Below are 18,398 nucleotides of genomic sequence, written 5' to 3' on the forward strand. Positions count from 1 at the left end.
TTTGTTGCAAGAATAGGAGAGTGTACACTGATAACAATGATAAACAATCGAGGCACGGCATGATAATGACATTCAACTGTGCTCTCTCATCCATCCGCGCCCGTGTTGCGAATTGTTGTTGAAGAACGCCCGGGGAGTCTATTGTCGCATTTTTGGAAGCTCCGATTTCTTCTCGTGGCCGCCGTGTTGTGAATGTGTAAATAGAAACACCCTGCGCATCATCCACAAACACGCGCGAACGTCCCACGATCGACGAGAGCAGATTACATTCCCCACACACTTTCCAATGCGTCCGCCCAACACACATACATGAACAAACATCACGATTTGTGACATTGGGACGGGCATGCGCGATCCACTTTTTGATTAGCGGGCGATCTATTGGGCAATCGAGCGCGCATTTTGATTCAATGTTACCGCTCTTTACTCGGTCTGCCGGTTGTCGGTGTTCCGGCTGTTGGAGGATGGTACGTTCCAAAATCTAATGGCCGGAAATTGTAGGATTGACAAATCCGTTTCGCTGATCCGGTTCAAAAATACACACGACGCTCGGACCATCGATTGTTTCTTGCGCATGCCGCTAGCGTCGCTGAACGGACGGTGTGCACTAGCGCCCTCTGGTCGTGAGAATATGCGACACTTTGTAGGCGTTACACGGCGTTACTGATACGCTTTTGAATTGATCAACCGTTTCTTAGCTGACTCATTTTGCTGATGGCGATTAGTCATTGTTGCGTTGCTGACGAAAGATCAATTTTGTTTCCTGTTTGTAGGGCTATTTTAGAAAAACATGACAAATCGCGAAGCGTGAGGCTACCTTTTCCTATTCCATGCTGTTTTACGAGCAGTCAATAAAGTAGTTTAAAAGTTTTACTACTTAAGCTGCTAACAATGGGCCGATGAGTGTCATGTGACTAATCGGTGTTTCGGCCTTGTCGCTATTTTAAAACATCGACGAGCACTCTCCACTTCTTCTAAAAGTTATGTATCATTGCATTTATTTAACACAAGTCACTGTATCGTAAATAGAAGGTTGTTTAAAAATCGATCGCAGAACGACTCATTGGCTCTTTTAAAGGTGGTATGCTTTCTACTGCGGCCGGCTAAATGAGTGATGTATAACAAGTTGCGTGGCGTTTGTTTTATGCCTTTCTTTGCCGCGCCCCAGCTCTCTCTGTTAAAGCTTATCACAATATTATGGTTATGCTACTAGAAATACAAAAAAAGAATATTGGCTCTAGGTTAATTACAAACAAAAGGGGTAACACAAAAGTACAATCTTTTAAGTGGCAAATTCGCTATTTACAAAAGCATGTAGCGCTGCGTTCGTTTCTAGCTTCGGGCACATAACGGCTGCGGCGGATTGGTCCTGGGGTCTGGGGCCGGTGAGTCCTTCTGGGGCTCGGTGGCTGCCATCAGTTCCGTCGCCGTCGCCGTCGCCTTCTGTCGGTAGTTTTCCATGTAAAAGTTCATGAACAGCACGAAGAATATGCTGGCGTTGCAGAGCAGCAGGAAGGTGACGAACTTGGGATAGGAACAGTCGCTGATCAGCGCGTTGATCGCGTGCCCGATGCAGATGACAAACTGTGCCTGTGGTGGGTTGGTGGGAATTAGGGTAATTAGAGTTAGTGGACACAACGTTGGCAAACGCGGTGGAATACGTACTATTTGGATCTCGGTCATGTACTTTTTCCACCACAGGTACTTCTGGTAGCGGGGTCCCATGGCCGACAGCATGTAGTAGAAGTACATCAGCGTGTGCACCAGATTGTTGATGATGTTTGGGAGCGTCGTATTGCCACCTGCCGGACGGAACGCAATCGCCGGAGTTAGTAGTGCCCCATTTCCCCGCTAAGGTCCCCCCATGACGACGTACCTGCCAGGAACTTTGTCAAGATCCACGCCTCGATCGGGGTGAGCGAATGGTGATACAGATGGAGGTAGGAAATTTGGGACTTTTTCTTACGCAGCACAAAAAAGACGGTGTCCGCAAACTCGGACAGCTTCGAGAGGTAGTAGATGTAGCAGAGGTTGAACATCTGTAACGGTACGGAGTGTTGATTGGAATTGGACCAAGGAGATTGCCGGTGTGCTGTCCCCATACCCTGCGCGACAGTTGGTTGTCACTGTAGTCCACCGGTTGGCAGGTTAGGCTGTATCCTCGGGCCCAGCCGGACATCAAATGCTGTGCGGGTTGAAGGAGAAAGCACCAAGTTTTGAGTATGTTCTTTTAGGGTTTTGGGGTCGGTGACTTACTTCGTAGAACATGTACGCGCTCAGCAGCACCTGGCCGAGGTTGTAGTAGAAGAGTGTGTTGGTCAGCTGCATCGGTTTCCGGTCCCGCATGTACGTCGGCCCAATAATGACGACCCAGACGAGATAGGTCAGCACCATCCCCAGCGTTGGCAGCGGATTGTCCATGAAGGGGAGGGCCTTTGCTCGTGGGTCTGTTGGGAGGGCCAATCGGCAAAAAGAACGGCATAAAAATTCATGCGATAACGAGATGGTTTCGAAGGCTTCCAGCCCCCCGCCGATGGTGTGATTGATTATTCTAATTCCGTACGGCCACCTTGCCAAAAGGACCGCAGAAAATGGAGCAAGGTACGCTTCCAAAGTTTTCCCTCAGCACGGCCTTTCAAACTTTTTAAACGATCCGACTCAAGGTAAGCTCCGAGCGGTGGCGCGATCCAGATCTTTGCCACGGCGACCAAACTTCACGGCTAATTAAAGAATGACGGCGCGTCTCGTAAAAGTGTTTGATAGGTTATTAATTAGCTGCTGCTGCCGTTCGGTTCGGTGTGTTTAATTATAACCCCCTACCACGGTGCGACACAAATTGATCGTGTGCAGAGGGAGTTCTTTCGGTCATGAACAGACCTACACGTCCCCGAGACTTGAGACGGGCATCTGGCACCGGAAAGAGAAACCGTCCCTGCTAACAGTTTGTGTCAACAAATCGCAACTCCATCGGTGTGCTCTAGTGCCATCCATCCGCCCCAAATATCATCCCCAAATATAGGTTTCGCAATCGGAACAACATCCCAGTGCGCACCCTTCACCTGCCAGCGCCAGCGCAATGTTAATTTGCTCTCCGTTACTCAGTCGCACGATGCGTTGAGGGTCAACCAAACATCAGCCGCAGCAGCACACGGCAACCGTGAATCCGTCACCCCAGACATGGCCATTGACCTCCGAAAATTGATACCCACTGTTTGCGCCGTGCGCATATTGCGCAATCTTTTGGCGGGCTGATAATTTATTTGCCTGGAGTTCTGTTACTCGTCGGTCTTGTTTGTCCGCCGTGCCGTGCCGTGTGATTAAGCGACTCGACGAGAAACGGTGTGGCCAAGGGCCACTGGCCATCTCTCATTTCCTGCAGGAGAAATAGAGAGGATGTAGTGCGGGGGGAGAGTCACTAGGGTTTTTCGGGGTCACCGGTTCATGTATGTCCTTTGCCGACTTAATGCCACACTTGAACTTGAGAAAGCGAAAGACACAAAGCCGTTTAAATGAGCAGCCACGCATCGGCGACGCACTTGGCAGCGGGCGGTACCGACGAGGTCGATTAGAGCATAAATGGTCAACCCACAAAAAGCGGCCACACCGGCATTGACCGTGTGCCGCGCTACGGGCGAAAAATATGACGAATCCTTCACGGCGCGCCACCGTCATCTGGCTTATGTTTAATTAATGTATCCGGAAACGGTGCCGTATTTTGGGCGGCTGCTCATCATCTCCGTTGACACAAACCTCCGATCAGCTCCTCGATCAGGTTCCAGTATCGATCGATCAATCGCGTCCAGTTGCGATCGGCCTGATACTCGTCGATCGCCAGCTGCATGATGTAGTTCGATGCCAGCGTAAAGTCGGTGAAGTTGTCGCGTAACTCCATGTTTCTGTGACACGCACTCACGCACACCGCGTATTGATCGTCCCGAAGATCGCGCGTTCAAAGGCTCACCGGTGGAAACTAGCAAAAACTCGCTCTCTCGCTCTCGCTCTGCTCTGTGGCGAATGGCTTCCTTTGGCGGGCCCGGCACTAAGATTTGCTAAAAGGAACACTTGGTGTCAATCGTCCCGAATCTGGGTCAAAACCATTGTCGCCGATCGCGCGCTCGGCACACTTGACTCTTGCTCCGTCTCGGCTCGGAGATGAAGATCACCTAATAACCCTCTAACCCTAATGAGCCCTCTATCACGACGGGGGACAGTGATCTGTCGCTGCGTGTGATTGTGGTGTGCTGCCAGCCACCTGACTTCCCGAACCGATCGAACTGACAATCCGCACTGCACTGACCCCCGGGGCCAGTGAGCAAAAGGAAGTCACACTGCCGCCGCCGCCGCTGCCGCCGAGGCACCGCCAGGGGTTTTCCGAAAAGAACTTCGTGCGCGACGCCGGCCATCTCGTGGAAACCATGTGGGGGCCCCACCACCCCCTTCCGAGTTCTTCGCTTGCAAAAGTCTCTGCTCGCGATGCGAATATTTCGACCACGCCACCAGGGGGGAAGTAACCGGTGAGCCACCACCACCAGCTTTAGTTCGTTTAGCGTTAAATGTCCTTCTAACGACGCGCGAAGAAACGATCTCTTCCCCACCCGTGGCGCGTAAGGCCGTTATCCTCGCGTGCCGCGCGCGACGGCGAGAAGAAAGACGGTCTCTCCGGGGGGTGGCCGAACGGATTGTTATGGAAAGAACCAGATGCGGCGCGGCGCGAGTGAGCACGCGCCGTGATCTAAAGGGTTGCGGGCCCCACCACTCGCAATCCGTGGCCTGGCCGCCCCATTCATATGTGATAGAACAGGCGGCCGGCCGGTTCGATGGAGGGAGAGATTCGCAGACTGTATGCAGACCTTGTTTGGAGCAGCACAGCCCAGCGCGCAGCCCTGCTAGTAGTCATCGTCATCGCAAGCCATCGATCGTCGTAGTAGTCGCTGCTCCAGCGAACCCCGCACGTTACTAAGATAAACCCGAAGATAGTTGTCCTTGAAGCTGGCAGCAGTAGGCGCTGCTGCCGGAGGCGGCAGCGATGTGGTCGCGTAGCTACCTAGCACGCCGGAGCCACACTTTGTTTAGAACATCGTGCACACGGCGCAGAACGATCATCTCGCGATCAGCATACAGATCTTCTTCGAGGGCAAGCTGGCGCTTAATAAAATGCAACCGCGCGCTCGTTGGTTAGGATTGAGTCGTTACGCAATCGAACCCTGGCTGGCCGCGATGGTGCTGTTTGGGAAATGTCACTCCGGTAGCGATGATCGCGCGAGGTTCGTCGCTTGTTGCAGTCTTTCGTTTTCTCTCCCTCAATTTTCTCATTCAATTAATTAGACTCAATTTTGCATGATTGGCCGATTAGAGGGGCGTCTGTAATTAATGGCCACCGGCACCGCCAGGTGTTAAGAAAGTCCGTGGGAATGCCGTTTGATTAAAAAATTAAAAATAAACTAAAACCGAAATGATCGTTTGTTCGTTAAAAACGGTGGGACCACCGTGCAAGCGCGTGCAAATTAAACGCTCAAATTGGCGAATGGCCGGCCGTTCGGAAGTGGCCAACCAGGCTCAATGACAAATTCCACGCGCCATCAACCAGTCGCCAGTCGAGCCGCCGAGTTGCAGCAATTGCCATCATCACCACCACCGCCAAGGATCGCGAGGGACGTTTAGAACACACCTCGCGCCCCCCCCCCACCGCACGGTGGATTCTGTGATTCCGCAATCGCGCCGACCTTTTTGGTGGTAAATTCTTGCCAATACTCCAAACCTAGAGTTCGCCTTCCGCGGTTGGGTGACATTCTTGGTTGCCTCTTGTGTCTCGTGTGGCTGGCCCAACATGTGGCCACTTTTCGCAACCTGTGTCCGGGCGGGAAGGAAACAACCATTTACGCGATGGGGCTAATGGGGCCCAATCAGACTGCAGGAGGAGGTTCTGCAATTAGCTAAAATCGGAAAATCGCTCTCCGACCGCGGGCGGGATGCTGCTACTGTGGCGGCGGCGGCACCGGCCACGGTGCTCGTTATGCTGCGCTGCATTCGGGCGTGTGAACGTGCTCGTTATGGCCCGCAAGGGTTAACCAGTCTCTCGGTCGCTGCCGCCGCCGCCGCCGCCGTTGCACTTTTGTCGGTCAGCGGCGGAAAACTTGTTTACTTTTCGCGAACTCTCAAGTTCTCTGTCTCGCGTTGCGCCCAGAAGATCACCAGCCACCACACATACGGCTCCCGCATTAGAGAGACACACACGAAGCATATTCCCGTTTGCTCCGCGTGCGGATGCAGAGACACCGCCGCGCCGCGCCGTGGTCGCCGTGGAAAATTGTGCAACATTTGCAATTGCACTCTTCGGTGACCGCGCGAGCGCGCGATCGGCAGCGCAGCAGCAGCTAAAACGTTCACTTTAGAGAATTCTTGCGCCAATGACTTTGCCAACCGAAAACCAGTCATGTCGGCCCCCCCGGTATGGAGTGGAATCCTGCACCGGTGCGCGCGCCCGAGCCACCCAAGGTCGACCCGGGCTGCTCCCCTAGCACAGTCGCTGCCGTGGTTCAATGATCTGTCGCGATAATTCCGGCGATCGCCGCCGCCACCGATCGTAACCGCAGCCGCCTCGAAGAGAGCGCCTTGCGATGACGCAGGGCGCAATTGCGCCTGATTGTAGCCCTTGCGCGCGCCACCCTTTTTATGGTGGGCGTTTTCGTGTGATCACTTTCGAAAGCCCTAACCTGCCGCAAGATAATGATATCAGCGCGCAGAACCGGGGGTTCGAGAACCGCTCCCCAGCGAGAGGGGGAAGTTCCTCGCGGCAATCGGTGGCGATCGTGTTTAAATCATTTGCCTATCCCCCTGGGGCGGGGTGATCGGTGTGGTCTTCATTATGTGAGCTTGGTTAGCCTGTGGCCGCCGATCGCAGGTCAATTACCGTTAAGTGAGTGCAATTCATATAATGGCCGCACGCTGCGCGCACGATCTTGCGCGCGCGATCTTGCGCGGATTCGTTCTGGCCTCTCGCGGAGCTCGGTTCGAATCTCCCCGGTACAAGGAGCCCGTTCTAGACGGTGGCGGCAGTCTTGAGTAGATCGACGCCCCGGACGGAACTCTGGAGCGCTGCGGAGATCGCAGATTGGAATTGGTTCCGATCGGCGCGAGAACCGCGATCGGATTCTCGGATCTCGATTAGCAACGGCCATTCGCCGCCGCAATTCTTTGGCCGCTTCGGTGTTTGAGTATGGCGCGAAAAATCGGCTACTTCGCGGGGAACGCCTCGGTCCTTGCTCTGCCTGATCGAGGCTCGTCTCGTCGCCGTTCCACCTGGCACCGTGGTGCAATACGCCGTTAGGTGGCACGCGATTTAACGCGGTTCGTTAGGTGTCTAATGTTCCATTGTGATGCGCGGTGGCGGCGGCTCGCCGGAACACCGGCTTCATCGTCCTTCCTTCCTTCGTGTGATCGTGATCGACGATATCGACTGAAGATCTGGAGTTGGTGATTGAAATGTTGTTATGATGAATGGCTATCGGAAATTGTGGTACACAACCGCCGTTCCGGGCGTCAGGGGTTCAAATCAGGTGCTAGGTCGCAATCCGATTTTAATCTAAGAACACGGTCCGGGCGCGCTGCAGGCGCTTGCGGTGAGTTGCAAAAGGTTGAACGATCGATCATGCACCATCATCATTCGGGGTGGGCTCGGACATCGATCGAACGGTTATGTTGTACAAGGATGGCGAGGTGCAAATTAATTTCACGGAGCACTTGGCCACCGACTTTTAAACGTTCTTTTGCTGTGCGGTCGATTCCGGTTGCGATCAGAAGGCTCGGCTTATTTCCTGCCCCGCGTGACTATCTTTTGGTTTGTTTCGTATAATGGAAAAATCATAGCGCAGGGGCCGCTCCGGGCGGTGGCGGTGGCGGCAGCCGATAACCTTCGCGCGCCGTAGATTTGGAAAGATGATTTGTACCTTAGGATGTTTCTACATTCATTCATTCATCACCATCAATCGCAAGCCCGGAGGTGTGTGTGCCGAAAAAGGACGTGATCTTCTGAAGGCGACACGAAAGGCGGACATCACCACCGAGGCCTGGCGCGCGAGGTCCAAACAAACGATCCGGCATCCGCTGAATAGCAAATGTGATGTCTTCTGTTTTGTTGGTGATTAACAACGCGCTCCGCTGATCGAAATATCGTACTCTGCAGCAGCGGTGCTGGCCAACCGAGCGTGACCACCGAGCGTTCGAAAACGGAACTGTCGTGTGCGTGGTGCGGTGCGTGAAGGATTCGCGGTCTGCTAAGAAATAGAAAACCATCGACCATCGACCGTCGTCGTGATCGATTTGATTTGTTCCTATTTTCCATCCGCGGAAATCCACCGGCAGCAGGGGAGGTCAGCGCTAAGCGCGCGCCCGCGTTCGGATATTTTTTGGAACCGATTTGGGAAAATGATTAATTAATCGATTCTCGTCCACCGATCGACTTTGGCTTAGGCCATCGTCGGTGGGAAAAGCGTTGCCAGTGATGTGCCCTTGCCTCGAAAATTGTGATTTATACGATGTTTTAAGCCGCGCCTGCCGCGCGATCCTCGTTAGAAGGGAAAGGTTGAGCTGGAGGCTGAGCTGTCCTGTGCAAATGTCGATCGGCCCAAAAATGGTTTAATTCCTCGTGCGTTCCGTGATCCGATACTCCGCGATTGTGTTTTAATAACAGTGAATGGGTAAATAATCATCTTATCTCTTTCGGTGTGCGTGTCCAGTAACCAAGCGATTGCCGATTATCTGGGAAGCAATGGGTATACAGACGCACTGGAGGCCTTTCGGAAGGAGGCCGACATGCCGAACGAGATCGAGCGAAAGTACGGCGGGCTGCTGGAGAAAAAGTGGACCTCCGTCATCCGACTGCAGAAGAAGGTGATGGAGCTGGAGGCGAAGCTGTCCGAGGCCGAGAAAGAAGTGATCGAGGGCGCCCCGACCAAGGCGAAGCGTACGCCGAGCGACTGGATACCGCGGCCACCGGAAAAGTTTTCCCTCGCCGGCCACCGGGCCACGGTGACGCGCGTCGTCTTTCATCCGGTCTTCAGCATGATGGTGTCGGCGTCGGAGGACGCCACGATCAAGGTGTGGGACTTTGAGACGGGCGAGTACGAGCGCACGCTCAAGGGCCACACCGACTCCGTGCAGGATCTTGCGTTCGACTCACAAGGGAAGCTGCTGGGTAAGTCCGACCGAAACCGATCCGCGTCCGATCGAATCCGTTTAATCCACTCCTTCCCTTCCTTGCAGCTTCCTGTAGCTCCGATCTGTCGATCAAACTGTGGGACTTTCAGCAAACGTACGAGTGCGTTAAGACAATGCACGGTCACGATCACAACGTGTCGTCGGTTTCGTTCGTGCCGGCCGGCGACTTCTTGCTCTCTGCGTCGCGTGACAAAACGATCAAGATGTGGGAGGTGGCCACCGGGTACTGCGTGAAAACGTTCACCGGCCACCGGGAGTGGGTGCGCATGGTGCGCGTCAACGTCGACGGTTCGCTGATGGCGTCCTGCTCAAATGATCACTCGGTACGGGTATGGCAAACGAACTCAAAGGAGTGCAAGGTAAGTGGCAAGGTCGTGTCCGGGATGCGGCAGACAAATTGTGAATCTTGCTCCGTCCGTATTCCAGGCTGAGCTGCGAGAGCACGAAAATACGGTAGAATGCATCGCCTGGGCACCAGAATCGGCTGCAGCGGCAATAAACGAGGCGGCCGGAGCGGACAACAAAAAGGGCGCCCATCAGGGCCCCTTCCTGGCGTCCGGGTCGCGAGACAAAACGATCAGGGTAAGACGCGGAGAAGGATCAGGCACACCCCACAAGCCCACATACTCATTTCGTTCCGTTTCCGCAGGTCTGGGACGTCAGCTCCGGTTTGTGCCTGTTCACGCTGGCCGGCCACGACAATTGGGTGCGTGGTATCGTGTTCCATCCCGGCGGCAAGTACATGATTTCGGCGAGCGACGACAAAACGCTGCGCATCTGGGATCTGCGCAACAAGCGCTGCATGAAGACACTGTACGCTCACTCGCACTTCTGCACATCGCTGGGTAAGTAGCGCACCGCGCACCGTTCGCTCCCGGCCGTCCCGGCGACTACAATCTTTCCCGCCCTTGCAGATATGCATAAATCCCATCCTTACGTCATATCCGGCAGCGTGGACACGACGGTCAAAGTATGGGAGTGTCGCTAAGTCAAGTCAAGTATAATATCGCTACCAACAAGAACAACAACAACACAGCTATTCTACAGTTTCTTCTCCCACACAGCAGCAGCAGCAGCTTCTTTTGAGATAGAGTAGTAATGGGAGGCGTCCAGGCGTGTCCATGCCCTAGTTGCGCGTTTTATTTTCGCTCTCCTCCGATCGGAAGCAACCAATGATTGAGAGGAACACGATCACCTTGATCACCACCACAGCACCAGCACAGCTTGTAGTTCTCGGTTCATTCGGTTCGGAGCGCAATCGGAGGGCGGCAAGATCACTTTCTTCTCCTTCTCGCGTGAGGTAGACTCTTGGCTCCGAACCGCGAAGGGAGGTTTTTTAGTTCAATATTAGTACGTTTTCGTTCGTCCTTTTTCCGTTTCTTTTACTGATAACAATGATCCGACCCAGAAGTGATAAAGGATTGAAATGCTCGTTTAAAACAGCGAAATGCTTGTGCTGTGTTGTGCGCAGAGTCGCAGATCATTAGGAAGTGTTTTCATTTCGCTCTTTGCGCTACAAGAACATTGTTAAAGACGCTACTCACAATGCATCAAAATAGTGACACTAGAAAACACACACGTATAGGCGGTACATCATAAACACACACAAGTAAATACAACAAAAGTAATACTTATTGTTAGCAAACTCTACAATTACAGACACATGATGATGCAGTAATGAAACGTAAAGTTTTTTGCATAAGGAGCGCGCGAGCGCAGTGCAGCAGCAGCCGGCTTCTGTTGCTGCTGCTGCTACTGTGATCCTTTTCTCACGTTGGATCCCTAGTTCCCCACTTATTGGGCTACGGCTGAAGCGGACACACTCGTTGCTCCTCGTACGAAGAAACGGTAGAACCAACCGGTTTGATAGGGATAACATTTGTGGATCATAAACGTATACACTTTGTGTGACCACCCCGGCTTAGGACTCAGAGAATTGCTCAGTTTGGAAGAGAGACAACGGAACGAAACACATTACGAATAACCCTTATTCTTATCTTATTAATGCGCGCGCTACACACATTTCGTGAGCCGCGATCGTACCCCGGGAGGATCATACGTCATATTGCGCGCGCCACCACCACAGATCTGTTGCTAGCGAGAAGATCAAGCTGTAGAAGAGAGATGGAGAGAAAGAGTACGATCGAGAGACAGTGTGCCAGCTGCGCAAAACATCGATCCTTACCACCAGCACCGGTCAGCAGCAGCAGCAGCAGCAGCGTGTACCCCAAGGATCATCGCATCGCGTCTCTGTGTGTTGCGTGCATCTCGTGCGTCGATTCTTCTCCGTTCGTCACAGCCCTTCCGGGGGTCACGATGTGGTGTGCTATATGCCGGGCACTCTCTCGTTTATGCGCGCCACCACCGTGCTACAATTGGTCACACCGCTTCGCTTCTTCTTCGCACGTTGGCCGCGGTTGGCCAGCAGGAACGCGATGGATGCGTTTGTTGAATTGAACGATATGTACATAAATATTGTCTTCATGTTTTGCTTTGCCGTAGAGAGTGTGGACCACCACGAAATCTGTCCTCCCCGTATTGAAATGCTCTCGGAACTCTCACGGTGGAGAGGACTTCGTGCTTAACATCTGAACAGCAAATGCATTGGGCGTCGTTACCGCAACGAAAGCAAGCGCACGGAGAATGTGTTTTATTTCACTTCCGTTCGCTCTCTCTCACTCACTCTCTATCTCTGTTTATTGGTTCCGTTTCCTTTCTTGTACCTTTGTTCCGTTTTGTGATTTTATCGTAAGTTTTTGCTACACTCATCCGAATGAAGTTATATTTTAATTAAGCCCCCTCGAATGGGGCCGGCGCCCAGCTGCCCAGGTTTTCGGGTGGCTGTTCGCGGGGTCAGGCTGTAATAGTAGAATGAAGTGTAAAGCGAATGTATGTTCAAGCCAAATACACACTTTCCGTCTGACACGGGCCACCGTGTCGGATAGGAAGCGGCTCCGTATTGTACATAGAAGTCTGACGCGTGGTCACTGGGGGTTTCTTTACCAGGTCCCTGCCCCCCCAAAACGGACACACTTTTCCCCACAAGAGTGTGCTTCGACGAAGCGCACACTGCGGATAGTCCACATTGTAAATATTTAAAGCACACGCAATACAACGTGTTGAGCTGCGCGCATATACACCGTTCGAACTCCTCGTCATCGGCGTGTGAACTCGGAGCAAGAAGAGACAACAGAGAGTGCCAACCACAGCAACTGGTGCCTCCAAGAAGACACACTACCTCCGGCGCACCGTGAGCGCTGGTAGCGATCCCGATCGGTCGGGAACATCCGTTACCGGACGTGGACGTGGCTGCCCCCCGGAGCAGTTAGTGTGTGTTGCGTGTGGCGTAAACGCGAGCGTGTGCAATTGTTTCATAAACTATATTTAAATTATTAAACTATTTCTAAACGCGATGAAGCAAACCAACAACCAAGCAAAAGAAAAACGAACGACCGACCGCGCGAACAGCGCTCTACAAATATTATCTAAAACTGCTAACTACTACAGTTTATTACTACTTATATTACAAAAAAAAACCATTGGCGCGCAGAGCGTCGTCAGAACTCCTCCGTACCATCAACAACGGAGCGTGACCTCCAGCAGAGTGGTGGCCCCCACAACAATAGCTGCTGTGGACAGCCCAGCAACACGGACGGAGTCGGATGGGTGCGATGAAAGTGTATCAAACGGCGGTAATCGGGCCACGCCGGTTTCGGGTGGGTTGCTCCTGGAAAAGGAAGACACAAACGGCGGGCGGGCGCACGGCTTACGATTTTGTTTTATTTGCCCACGGTAAATAAAATTTAACATCTTAGCGCCGAAGACGACGATGACGCCTTCGCCACTGCTGGAGGGGGCCGGAGGGCCATTCGGGACGCACGCAGCAGTGTAAGGATTGCGTGTTATTAGTTAGTACAGGAACCGGTCCCCGGTCCGTGGTGTTGATGGACGAGGCGGGAGTATGATTTGGGAAGCGAAAAAATATATATAAATTAAAATTAACATCATCAAACAGTGAACTGCGCGTGAGAAGAGAGAGTGCAAATATATTTAAAGTTTTATTTTCTCTCTCTTTTTTACAATATTATCGGCCTCCGCGGAGGCACGGATTGAGGCCAGAGCTAGTGGAATTTGAAATACAGATACAATAGTAAACAAGTTTCTGTTCGTTTTGCTTGGGGTTGGGATAATTAATCGACTCTTGTACGCTGTGTCTCTTCGCTCCAGCTATTCGTCTGTGGGGTTTTGGTCAACATTTTTATCCCCCGTTTCTTCAGCAGGTTGACATGGCTCGTCTGTATCGTCGGCTTGGGCTGCCACTGGTTCCTTTTCTTTCTCGCTCGTCTTATCATCGGATTGCGGTGGTGCCTCTGATGGATCGTTCTCTTCGGTATCGCTGCCGCCGGAGGACGAAGACTCCTCGTCCTGTTCCACCCGCTTTGGTTTCTTGCCGTGGTTCGCTTTCTGTTTGGCTTTCCTCTTCTGCCGTTTTGCACGCTTCTTTGCCGTCCGGTCCTCGGCCATCTGCCGGTTCTGTTCCAACTTCGCCTGGAAATCGTCGTCCAACTGCTCGGTGCGTGACTTTTCCTGGATGTGCTTTTGGCGGGCGTACTCCTTGCGACGCAGGTGCCGATACACGTGAAACTCTCCGGAACCGGCGCCGGCACTGGAGCCCATTACGTTGCGGACGAACGAGGGTATGGCGTTGGAAAAGTCACGATCTTTCGCCGATGTCGGTATCATGACCGGTTTATCCTGCGGAATGATGGTGCTATTGAAAGACTGAAAGGGCGCTCCTTTTCTGGACGTACCGGATTCTTCATCAGCTTCTCCAGCTTGGCCCGCTGCACGTCGGCCGCATTTCGCACCACAAATTTCTTCTTTTCAAACTCCTTGTCCGATTGTTTCACTTCGTTCCGTATTTCCATTTTCGGGGGCAACAACACAACAATGTTTTGTTTACGTCGTTCTCGTGCGGGAAACTCACCACCGGTGATTTCACCACGCGTGAGTGACAGATGTCAAACAAGACTTAGGAGAGAGGGGAGAGAAATACAGAGAGAAAAGAGACCGGGAAGGCAAAAAACAGAGCCCGGGAACGAAATTTAATAACGAGAGTAAAGAGTTATTTCAAATGTCAAACAAAACTGAAACTTGTCGAAGGGTTTCGTTAAAAAATCATTCTTAGAAATTCGAACATCCGAAGCAATAGGAGCTATTGGTGTTACAACTGTAGCTCAATCATTTCAGACACGCTACAAAAGGTGTTGTTTCGCGATTGCTCGTCGTGTTCCGTTTTATGTTTGGTGAATACGAGTGCTGAAGACAAGAAAAATCGGGCCTCTACGCGATTGCTAGGGATAACTTGTTAATTCTAGTGCGCGCCCGCGAGGAGGAGGTCTACTAGAGGAGCACACAATGGCTCTGGAAACAGAAAACGTTCCCTCGAACGAAAGCAGTGTTACCGAAACGGTCGGCACTTCCGAAGACATCGTCGCAACGGCGGCTTCTGCGGCGGATTCCGGTGTGAAGAAAAAAGGTTAGACTCACGGAAAAATTCACGGTACCCGGTTCCTTTTGGGCACAGCATATACTGTGGGTCGCAGTGCGGTCGTGTGCTTTACTTATCGAACAATGCGGTGTCCGCGGGGTTTGCGAATCACTCAGCGTGCGAAAGGCTTCCAAAGTGTCCGGCGAGACCGCGTGTTGCCAAGAAAAACCTGCGCCTGCATCGCAGTCATATAATCAGTTACGTAATTACGGCTCCGATTGACGGGCTCACTTGCCACACCGCGGAACGCAACGCGCTAGGAGATGCCGAAGGAGGAAGGTGGTGCAGTGTGTCTCTCTTTGTGCCGCTGGTGGCCCTGGAAGAACCGAGAGGACACACGGAACAACACGATACAAGTTCTGCACCGTGTGCCGCGGTTCTGGCCCATTGTGCCTTAATTCAATGGCTGTCTGGCTTTTTTTTTCTTTCGACCCATGGATTCTTAGAAAAGTTTAACACGGCCCGAGATCAGGACACATGTGTGGTGGAGTAGTAGTAGTAGTATTTGGAGTGACAGGAGTTTTTTTCTCTCTCGCTCGTACATTCAGCGCGAGAGCGAACGTTCTAAAAGAGAGAAGAACACCGAAGGATTTTTATCACTCTCTCGCTCTCTCTCTTTGTAGAGCCGATTCTTCGGGGGGAAACACAAAAAATGCAAAACAAACTCGTCGTGAAGGATCCTCTATTTGGTTGATAATCAAGAATTGATTGGGTCTTATCTATGCTGATTTACTTTACATCCTTCTATTCACACCTCATGCAACATGCGTGTGGTTGTTTAGTAACCGCCGAAATGTGATGCAACGTTGTCCGAAGCTTACTTTTCGATCATCGAAAACATGTTTGGGCAATAAAAAACATATGAGCCGTCAGACGGACTCGGTCTCTCTCTCTCGCCTTTCCACGTGTTCGTCGGTTACCGTTCTCTCGGTGGGTTAGGGGGGGAGACAATGCGCGTGCGAGACAGAGAGCGGAGCAGGGCAAGAGCGAGCTAGGGGATCAACCATGTGACTCGCGTCAAACGCACATGGGAGAATTCTTTTTTCACCGGCGAAGCCGGTGACCCCGTCGTCGCAGGCCGGGGGGTCATTTATGTTGCACTTTACGCATTTATGTCTAGCCTGCGCCTGACTGATGGGGAAAATGCGAGTAGAAGCCCTTTGAACTCCTGTTTGTCAGTGCAAAGGGTTCATAGCACACCTCAAGCCAATCGCAGAAGACATTGCCTTAATGCTGGTTTTGAAAGTGTTTGTTCAAAAAGCGCTTTATTATGACAGATCCGTCATCGGTCCACCACATGGGTGTGCCACAACTGAAACATATTTGAGTTAGCTTATCGCTCGGATCGCAAGGGGACCGATGGTTTTGGGAGTCAAATAGATAAGAGAAGGGTTGCCCTCTGGTAGCACTGTGACTGTAAATGTTCAAATGCTATGGCGAGCGCACAGAACGAACGCATCTTGCACGCATCTAGCAACCATAGGAATGTATTTTCACGTTCGCCGCACCATTTCAAGCAGAGGCTCAGAGTGGTTCTGTCAGAGTGGAGGTTAGCAAATAGATGGTCAACTTCATGCCACAGTTCCAGTTCGGGAGAAGGTCTTATCTCCCGCAGTGGCATCACCACCACAGCCAGATAGAACGACTCGGTGGCAAACAAGGATCCGCGTGTGAGAAGATCGGTAAGATAGGGGTTTGTCTAACCTCCTCGTCGTTGTCTCCTTTTCTCGCTTGTCTTTGGCAACAGCTTAGCGCGGTACTCTCTGAGACAAGGCGGGTCAGACGTGTAAATAATCGGAGTCTACCAGAACATTGCCGCCAACAGACGCGGAAAGAGGTCGAAGTGTTCGGGTGTGTCCATATCAGCGAGCGATGGTCCGCCTTGACGCTTGATTGACCGTCAGTCCCCCGTTGGTGTGCCTGGAAACGATGCAAATCAGCCGTTAGCTGCCCGCTTTGCTTGCTTTGGCAGCATCCCCGCCGTGCGCGCACTGGATGGACAGCAGGAAGTCGTCGGAGTCGTCGCGATTGCACCGCGCGAGCCTTATCTCGCCGAAGCGCATTGCGCCTTGCTGCACTTTTCGATTCATGTTGGTACAATCCGCGCGCTTTTACAGCGAGTCGCGTGCGATTTTGTTTCGACATTCTGAACCAAAACTAGGCGTCAACGTCGGGGACACTTTCTGTGGTTGTTTTTTGGACAGTTGCGAGCTATTTTCAGAGTACTCCCGGTAGCAGCCAAAATGGGATGGCGTTTTGTTGTTTGCCAGAAAATCTTTGACCGTGTCTCCGAGAGACGAGAGAGGGTGTCTTGCGCGCACCACCCAAAGCGCCCCGAGTTGTCCCAGAATAGACGCGCACCGTTGGAAGATGGATAAGTTCTAAAATAGACTTTGTCCCTTTCAAATCTCTTGCCTTTTTCGATCGTGCATCGACCGGCCATTATTGGGAGACGGATGACGAAGGAGATTTCACCGGCCCCATTTGCTTATCGCTTGCCACTGGAGATACGCGCCCCGGCACACGGCGGTTGGGTGGCGCGGATGCATCCTCTCGAGGGCAGAAGAAAGTGACATAACGCCGCTTTCTACTGCACCATGTTTGGTCACATAAAGACGGCGCCGGATATATTTGAGTACGCTTTCTGTTCGGTGGCCACTCAGCATCACTTCCACAACTCAGGGCCACTCGCTAATTATACAGTCAATAGACACAGGCTGCACGACACGAAGACTTTCCGCTTGTTTCTGCCTTAAGCCGGGGCAAGACGATACGCTTCGTGGATGACGAGAGAACTGCGATGCAAATCCCGTGCCCATTGGAGTGCCGCACCACCGGTTGCTATACGGCAAAATTAATTATCTATTTACCATTTTTTTTTGTATCCCGAAAGAGATCCCGCAGAAAACACAAAGCTGTGTGAAGTTCAAGGTCCCCGTGTGTTTCGGCGTCGTTGATTGTTGTACGATCGCTCGCCACGACGCTGATTCGTCGTGTGGTCAATGCCAACAAATTAAACCGAGCGCGGTTATGTGTGGTGCGTCTCGCAGTGCTCTTCTTGTTTTCGCACCTATTTTTACTTCGTTGGGCACAGGCCGGGGCGGCCAGAAGACGATGGTGGTGGTGCGCGTTAACGGGTTTTTTCTCAAAATGGATGCCATCAGAGAGAGGGAGAGAGTGCCTTCGATCGACGTTTGTAGCGACGATCGTGTATGACAAGAAGTCATGTTTTACATAATTGTTGTTTTCGCGTTTCGATCATGTGCGTTGCGCTCTCGATCGATGATGAATGATCACGTCAAAGTTTCCACTTTTTAACGCCCCATTCTTTGTTTCAGGAAATGGCAAAACCAAAAAGCAACAGAATGGCAAAGCCAAATCACCCCCAGTGACGGCGAACGGGCACCTGGAGAATGGAATCAATGGTCATAACGGTAGCGGAACGGAGGAACCGGCGGAGACGGCCAGCGGATCGACAGTGGATACTGTTGCGGGTGATAGTGAAACGGCAGCCAATGGGGAAAGCGGCAGTAAATCGGGAACGGCGGCCACCGAGGAGGACTCGAGCGACGTGATGCGATTGATGCAGGATGCCGGCTTTACGGTGCAGATCCTGTCGCCGGGCGTTGAG

General features: G+C 52.3%; 4 protein-coding genes across 5 annotated transcripts in view; 2 read left to right on the forward strand and 2 right to left on the reverse strand.

Moving 5' to 3' along the window:
- The window catches only part of LOC131206096 (lissencephaly-1 homolog), a 28,760-nt gene extending 15,392 nt beyond the window's left edge, over positions 1-13,368 (forward strand). For both annotated transcript variants that reach the window (XM_058198490.1, XM_058198491.1), the window contains exons 3-7: positions 8,736-9,193; positions 9,262-9,575; positions 9,643-9,798; positions 9,866-10,061; positions 10,131-13,368. In XM_058198490.1, the coding sequence (XP_058054473.1) occupies positions 8,736-9,193; positions 9,262-9,575; positions 9,643-9,798; positions 9,866-10,061; positions 10,131-10,204 (1,198 nt within the window). In that variant the 3' untranslated portion in view covers positions 10,205-13,368. The remainder of the gene's footprint in view (positions 1-8,735; positions 9,194-9,261; positions 9,576-9,642; positions 9,799-9,865; positions 10,062-10,130) is intronic.
- LOC131206375 (elongation of very long chain fatty acids protein AAEL008004-like) lies at positions 1,333-3,892 on the reverse strand. Its single transcript, XM_058198908.1, has 6 exons — positions 3,751-3,892; positions 2,257-2,447; positions 2,105-2,185; positions 1,877-2,039; positions 1,666-1,802; positions 1,333-1,590 (listed from the first exon to the last, which is right to left on the reverse strand). Exons 1-6 carry the CDS (start codon positions 3,890-3,892, stop codon positions 1,333-1,335), a joined length of 972 nt encoding a protein of 323 aa, XP_058054891.1.
- On the reverse strand, positions 13,088-14,163 carry LOC131206097 (PRKR-interacting protein 1 homolog). The gene is made up of 2 exons (XM_058198492.1): positions 14,028-14,163; positions 13,088-13,971 (listed from the first exon to the last, which is right to left on the reverse strand). The coding sequence occupies exons 1-2, from the start codon at positions 14,142-14,144 to the stop codon at positions 13,444-13,446; spliced, it is 645 nt and encodes a 214-aa protein (XP_058054475.1). The 5' UTR covers positions 14,145-14,163; the 3' UTR covers positions 13,088-13,443.
- Positions 14,164-14,620: 457 nt separating this feature from the next.
- LOC131206741 (uncharacterized) lies at positions 14,621-18,397 on the forward strand. The gene is made up of 3 exons (XM_058199413.1): positions 14,621-14,755; positions 18,106-18,297; positions 18,378-18,397. The coding sequence occupies exons 1-3, from the start codon at positions 14,635-14,637 to the stop codon at positions 18,395-18,397; spliced, it is 333 nt and encodes a 110-aa protein (XP_058055396.1). The 5' UTR covers positions 14,621-14,634.
- Position 18,398: the final 1 nt, after the last annotated feature.

Source organism: Anopheles bellator, chromosome 1 (genome assembly GCF_943735745.2).
Source record: "Anopheles bellator chromosome 1, idAnoBellAS_SP24_06.2, whole genome shotgun sequence".
Taxonomy (NCBI): Eukaryota; Metazoa; Arthropoda; class Insecta; order Diptera; family Culicidae; genus Anopheles; species Anopheles bellator.

Bases quoted from the DNA above. Each gene is read 5' to 3' on its own strand.
- LOC131206741 (XM_058199413.1), top strand. From the start codon at position 14,635: ATGGCTCTGGAAACAGAAAACGTTCCCTCGAACGAAAGCAGTGTTACC. The intron at 14,756-18,105 runs GTTAGACTCACG...TCTTTGTTTCAG, and splicing joins TTCCGGTGTGAAGAAAAAAG to GAAATGGCAAAACCAAAAAG. The intron at 18,298-18,377 runs GTAAATCGGGAA...TTTACGGTGCAG, and splicing joins AGCCAATGGGGAAAGCGGCA to ATCCTGTCGCCGGGCGTTGA.
- LOC131206097 (XM_058198492.1), bottom strand. From the start codon at position 14,144: ATGGAAATACGGAACGAAGTGAAACAATCGGACAAGGAGTTTGAAAAG. The intron at 13,972-14,027 runs GTACGTCCAGAA...ATCATTCCGCAG, and splicing joins AGAAGCTGATGAAGAATCCG to GATAAACCGGTCATGATACC.
- LOC131206375 (XM_058198908.1), bottom strand. From the start codon at position 3,892: ATGGAGTTACGCGACAACTTCACCGACTTTACGCTGGCATCGAACTAC. The intron at 2,448-3,750 runs GTTTGTGTCAAC...CCCTCCCAACAG, and splicing joins GATCGAGGAGCTGATCGGAG to ACCCACGAGCAAAGGCCCTC. The intron at 1,591-1,665 runs GTACGTATTCCA...AACCCACCACAG, and splicing joins ACATGACCGAGATCCAAATA to GCACAGTTTGTCATCTGCAT.